The sequence below is a fragment of the Austrofundulus limnaeus genome, unplaced genomic scaffold, assembly GCF_001266775.1.
Source record: "Austrofundulus limnaeus strain Quisiro unplaced genomic scaffold, Austrofundulus_limnaeus-1.0 Scaffold962, whole genome shotgun sequence".
Classification (NCBI taxonomy): domain Eukaryota; kingdom Metazoa; phylum Chordata; class Actinopteri; order Cyprinodontiformes; family Rivulidae; genus Austrofundulus; species Austrofundulus limnaeus.
The window spans coordinates 142,677-149,230 of NW_013953364.1; the positions used below are offsets into that span (position 1 = coordinate 142,677).

Consider the following 6,554-nt stretch of genomic DNA (forward strand, 5'->3'; position numbering starts at 1 on the left):
CTGGCTCTGCTGAACTAGCTTGAACTCGTGCTCACGTACGGTCCCAGAGGTAGCCCCTCTCGGGTCACGTCAAAACATTGATGGCAAGCAAGGCTCCCTGGAGCTCCTGCACGGGCCTTTGGAGCACAGCCCCCCATAGGTCACACAAGAGAGCATGACGGCGGCTAGGCTCTGAGTATTGCTACGACAACCGCTCAGCAACCTGTGCATGCGCGAGTTCTTTCAGAATGCAGCGCGGTCTGGGAAAACTTTTGTCCCTTGGGCAAGTGGATGAAGCACGGTAAGTACGGGCTACAGGCTACAGTTTGCAAGTACGCCTCCCCGGTTCGGCGAGACCCTGGAGACCCTCCTGTTGTCTCCTCAGCGGGATCTCACTCTCCAAGCACAGATTCAGGAACTCCTGAACGAGGAAGTTCATTTCTAAGGTTCCCAGTGGGGAGGAATTCAGGGTTTTTTTTACTTCCAGTTTTTCTTGTTCCCAAGAAAACAGGAGACCCGGTACCAGTACAACCGACCTCCTTTCGGTTACGCACTGACACCATGCCTTTTCTCCAGGTGTGTGGACACGGCGCTGCAGCCTCTGTGCTCAGCGGAAATGAGAATCCTGTTTAATCTGGATGACTTGCTTCTGTTGGCTCCATCCAGACAGGAAGCAGCGTCACAAACAGAGAAGCTGTCAGCACACCTGAGGATGCTGAGCTTCTCCATAGAACGGGAAAAGAGTTCTCTCGTTCCAGCCTAACTCATCACGTTTTTGGGTGTGGATCTGAACTCAGTCACCATGACAGCTCGCCTGTCCCAACCAAAAAAAAGAGTGGGGGTCCTGCTTTCATTGCTAAGCGCATATCAGGCCCCGCAGCTCAGTGACAGCTCTAACCATCATGCATCTCTTGGGCATGATGACAGTGGCCCACGCGGTGGTTCCGCACGGGCTGTTACACACGAGACGCCTGCAGCGGTGGTTCTCCCAGCTGAAGATCGACCTGTTATGTCACAAGCGCAGGATCGTATCGATCCCCTCGTCAGTGGAGGCAGATCTGAGCCACTGGAGAAAGCCGCACACACATACTGTCAGCAGGAGTCCATCTGAGCAGAGCGACTCATCACGTGCCGGTCTCAGGGACGCGTCATTGTCAGGGTGGGGGTGGACATGCCTGTCCCAGACAGTGGGAGACCACTGGGCTTCCACCCTGTTCCCCACATAACTGTTCTGGAGCTCCTGACGGTGTGAAAAGTACTGGTGTTTTTTCACTCATCTGGTCTAGGACCAGCATGTTCTGGTCCACTCGGACAGCAGAGTGGCAACAGCTTACATCATCTGTGGGGGGTGGGGGGATGCGCTCCCGGCCGTTGCTGGGCACAGCCCATGAGCTTCTCCTCTGGGCATACAACTACTTCCCACTTGTGCTCAATCTGAGCGAGTTACATTCCAGGTGTGCTGAACAGGGGAGCGGACATCATGTCCAGGGGGGGTCCCCGGGGATGGGGACTGGACCCTGCAACAAGACCATAATTATGCAAATCTGGGACAGATTCGGCAGGGCGGAAGTGGACCTGTTCGCCAGCAGAGAAACGCACAATGCAACTCTGGTTTTCTCTGAGCTCCCAGGATGACCCTCCTCTGGAGGGGGGCGCGTCTGCGCACCGTCCTTGGCCGGATATACTGCTTATGTGTTTCCACCTGTTCCTCTGATCCCACGTCTGCTGGATTGGATCAAAGAGGACTGGAGGCGAGTTCTGATCATTCTGAAGCGCACATGGGCGCTTTGGTTCCCGGTCCTCCAGTCGTTGCTGTCAGACCTTCCGTTTCAGCTGCCTGGCAGGAGGAAGCTAAAGACCCGGTGGGTCTGGCTGCTCAATGGGATTGTTTAATAAATCTGGGTTTATCCGCTGATGTGGTACGCACCATTCAGGGGGTGCGCGCGGCATCCACGATCTCATCTTACACAGCGAAGTGGTCATTCTTCCAGCGCTGGCGTATGGAGATAAATGCAGACCCAGTCTCATGCCCCCTGTCCTGCATCTTGACCTTCTTACAGAAGCTAATGGGCAGAAATTTGGTTTTCAGCGCTGTTAAAACATAGCAGCGATTTCTTCCTGTCATGAGGGTTTTGGTGATAGGACGGTTTTTAACCATCCACTGGTTAAGCGATTCCTAAGTGAGCAGGAACAGACCTGTCATGCGCACCTTCGCTCCACAGTGGGATTTTTCACTGCTGTTACATGCCCTGACTAAAGCTCCTTTTAAGCGTTTGGATCAGATCTCCCTCAAGTTTTCTGTCTCAAAAAACAGAGCTGTCGTTAGCTTAAGATCAGCAAAAAGAATTAGCCAGCTGTCGGCTTTGTATGTGTCTCCATCCTGCCTCAGGATAGGGGAAGTCGGCAACTCTGCGATCCTGCGTCCTAATGCTACGTTCACACCGAATGTGTTTTGAGCTGCCAAAAAGCGCAAAACGCCTCAGGTTGGACGCACTATGTTCAGACCGAAGAACGCACTGGTGTTCAGACCAGAACGACAAGCAGCAACAGCGGCTGCAGCTGGGTGTGGGAGGAGTGTTTCCTCGGCGGGTGAATAAAGATAAAATAAAAGAAAATGGCTTTGATTTATTTACTAAAAAGCAAGCGAACATTGCGCACAGCGGATAATTAACCCACCAGATGTTTTAGAGGCGATTTCTTCGGTTAGTTTCGTCACTCCAGAAGCTGCCAGCTCACTGACTTCTTTCTGTCCCGAACAGCTGATTCACATCAGTGCTGATTTATCCTGCCAGAAAATCCAACTGCACACGGTCGCTTTCAGGTAAAGATCTCCAGTCCATCTTTTTCGATTTTCAGTGGGAGACGCGTCGAGCGGCGAAAAGTTCAGATATTTGAACTCTGGCGGCGGCTCGGGCAGCGGCTGCTTCCGCAGCACCGCATGCGCGGAAAACGCTCTGCGCCCCTTCCGCCTTCCTTGCACGCTGCCCAAAATGTACGTGAAGTGACGCACAACCCCTAGATGCGCGTCCACCATAGACTTTGCACGTGAATTGGCCGCTCCTGTCGCTCAAAACGAGTTCGGTGTGAACGTACCATAACCCAGTTTTCACACCTAAGAGCATTACGAGCTCTTTTAGATTCAGAATCATCACTCTGGATGGCTTTGCCCTCCTCCCCATATTTCTGAGGAGGAGGCGGCCTCCCACCTGCTGTGTCCTGTGTGCCCCCTCTAATGTTATGTGACGGGCACGGCTCAGATTAGTCGCTCTCAGTGCTTGTTTGTCCACTACAGAGAGCAGTCTGTGGGACAACCTCTGTCTCTTCAGAGGCTGTCACATTGGATTTGTGAGGCTTGCTCTTCATCAGGCCTGCACCCACCAGCTGCGCTGTCAGCTCATTCCACAAGGGGGATCTCTTCCTCCACCGCTCTATACAGTGGAATGTCAGTCCAGGACATTTGCTCTGCTGCGTCCTGGTCATCTCCTTGTCCCTTCATCTACTTTTATCTGCGGGATGTTTCAGGCTCCTCTCTGACTCACTCTGTTCTCAGGACCTTGTCAGAGTAGCTATTAGGTTGCCAAATAGGGTGGACAAGTTATGACTCTGTGCTTGGAGTGTCACTACACATACAGCGCTTTTATTTTTTCCTTCACTTCATCGGAATCATGTGATGGACTCAGGCTGACACAGATGTTCACTGTGTGGGTCAGCTGTTGTCACAGCCTCTGCTTGTGCAACATCTGGGTTTTTTTGGGCGGAAGCTTCACGTGTATGTCAAGCCGGTGAGGCGTAGACTACATCAGGCTCCGCCTCTAATACCCATCTGCGATAGCCTTAGAGGGCGGAACTTACACGAAATAGAACGTTGGTTACGCATTGTAACCCCAGATTTTATGAGTGTAAGCGCAGCCCTCTAAGAATCGGGGCCTCACCGGCTTCCGAAGCTGAAGAAAAAGTAAGCTTTTGGGAGCAGTACATAGGTCCGACCGGCTTTTATACGGACCAAGGTGGGGCCCCACGGTACGTGGGCATAGACTACTGGTTTATTCAGAATGTGCGCGGGGCACGGAGGGATATCCATCTGCGATAGCCTTAGAGGGCTGCGCTTACACTCATAGAATCTGGGGTTAAAATGTGTAACCAACTTTCTGACTTTTGAAGACATACAGAGCTGAAAACTGCTATAGTGGTAGCCAGGAACAAGCTGACAAATTCTGAATGCTAAATAAAAATCCAAGATGTCCACCATAGTTAAAATGCAAAATTAACTATAACTCAGCCATTTTTGACATTTAGCTCAAATTTTGGATGTACACAGGTCTCCAACAAACAGTAAATTCAAACATTTATTTAAATTGGCCGGCRCGTGGCAAGCCCTAGTTTAACATCTAAAATCTTCYAGGAAGATGAATAAAATTTCTGCAAGTCAAAAACTTTCAAAAGTAAAAACAGATCTGACCTGAGAGTTTCCAGTTTGCAGTGTGGACTCTTCAATCCAGAGGAAAGTGCCTTCACTCCTGAATCCTGCAGGTTGTTGTTACTCAGGTCCAGCTCTCTCAAACTAGAAGACTGGGAGCTGAGAACTGACGTCAACGCTTTACAGCTCTTCTCTGAGAGGTTACAGTCAGCAAGTCTGAAGAATCAGAAATTTGAAAAACGTTTTGAACTGCAAAATAAAGACTGTAAAAATACTGTAGGCTGTTAGTTTTGTAAATTTTTTAAGATATATTTTAAGGATGGAGCCATTTTATTTACACACAAAGCATTCTGGGTAAATGATGATGTGGATAGGTCATCGGTGCGAGGCTGCTAGCGAGCTATATCCACCCTGAAGGTTAATCTTGGACAATATCTGATGATCGGCTCTTTTAAATGAAACCAGAGAGCGTTGACAGAGAGGAGAAGGTAGAAATGACTCAGCCTGGAACTGAAAATATGGATGGAGGACAACAGAGCTGCTTCATGGAAGAAGAACCTCAGCTTAGCCTGTTAGCCTCCACGCTAGTGCTGATGATATATTGCCTTATACGTATTAGCTCAGCGCTAGCTTGACAAACAAGCTAAACTGAGGTCCTCCATCCATATTTTCAGTTGCAGGCTGTCATTTTTGCGTTCCCCTCACTGTCATGTGGATGGAGGACCTCAGTAGCTGCGTTTCCATTGCAAATGTGCGCAAAACTTTGTAGATATTCTGTTAATGTCGAAAACAGTTTCACAACTGCGGTGTTTCCTTTAAGTAAGAAATGCCATTAAAGTCACGTGTGAATACGTTTGTTCTTGCGACAATGCTACGTTCACACCAAACACGTTTTGAGCGGCCAAAAACCGCAAAACGCCTCAGACCAAAGAACGCACTGGTATTCAGACCAGAACGAGAAGCAGCAACAGCGGCTGCAGCTGGGTGTGGGAGGAATGTCACCTTGGCGGGTGAATAAAGATAAAATAAAAGAAAAGAAAATGGCTTTGATATATTTATGAAAAAGCAAGTAAACGTTGTGCACAGCAGATACTTAAATCACCAGATGATTTAGAAGCGATTTGTTTGGTTAGTTTCGTCACTCCAGAAGCTGCCAGCTCACGGACTTTTTTTTTGTCCTGAGCAGCTGATCCACATCGGTGCTGATATATCCTGCCAGAAAACCCAACTGCACACGGTCGATTTCAGGTAAAGATCTCCAGTCCGTCTGTTTCGGTTTTCAGTGGGAGACGCGTTGAGCGGCGAAAAGTTCAGCAATTTGAACTCTGGCGGCGGCTCGGGTGGCGGAGGCTTCCGCAGCACTGCATGCACGTAAAATGCTTCCGCCGTCTTGCGAGCCACCCAAAACGTACGTGACGCAACGTACGACCCCTAGAGGCGTGTCCTCCACAGACTTTGCATGTAAACCGGCCGCTTCTGCAGCTCAAAACGAGTTCGGTGTGAACGTAGCATAAGTCATAAACATGGCAGTGATGGACGTAAACACATAGCATGTTGCTACCGCGACACTCGCACTCATTATCAGAGGAGACGTCGGCGTCTTTTATCGAGGCTTTCCAGCGACAATTCCCTACTTGGGAGTGGCTACGTAAGCTGTGATTTTAGGAAATTGTAGTTGGTGAGTTTACTGTTTTATACTTCTTCTGTGATATTACTAATATTTCTACTTCCTGTTATCTTCATCGTCATCTTTTTCACCAGTAGAAACAGCCGGTTGTTGATCACATGACTCCCATGATGCGAAAAGTGTTTTCATTGCAGTTTTGTGAAAAACACCAATTGATACAGCCAAAATACCACCTTATCCTAGCACAAAAACATTTTGTCGAAAAACGTAATATTTTTCGAAATTGACTTGCTTCCATTGAGCAAATTTATTTTCAAAATTCTAATTTGCGCATTTTCATGGTCAATGGAAACGCGGCTACTGAAGGAGAATGTGTAGCGCTAATACATATATATGGTGATAGCATCGGGGCTAATGCTAAAGCTAACAGGCTATGCTGAGGTTCTTCTTCCATGAAGCAGCTCTGTTGTCCTCCATCCATATTTTCAGTTCCAGGCTGAGTCATTTCTACCTTCTCCTCTCTGTCAACGC

General features: G+C 48.9%; 1 protein-coding gene across 1 annotated transcript in view; it reads right to left on the reverse strand.

The window, feature by feature from the left end:
• Nucleotides 1-1,408: 1,408 nt before the first annotated feature.
• Nucleotides 1,409-6,554, reverse strand: part of LOC106533530 (protein NLRC3) — a gene marked incomplete at its 5' end in the record, with an annotated part of 7,200 nt that continues 2,054 nt past the window's right edge. Inside the window, 2 exon segments of the mRNA XM_014029872.1 lie at nt 1,409-1,496; nt 4,439-4,548. Coding sequence (XP_013885326.1) covers nt 1,409-1,496; nt 4,439-4,548 — 198 coding nt within the window.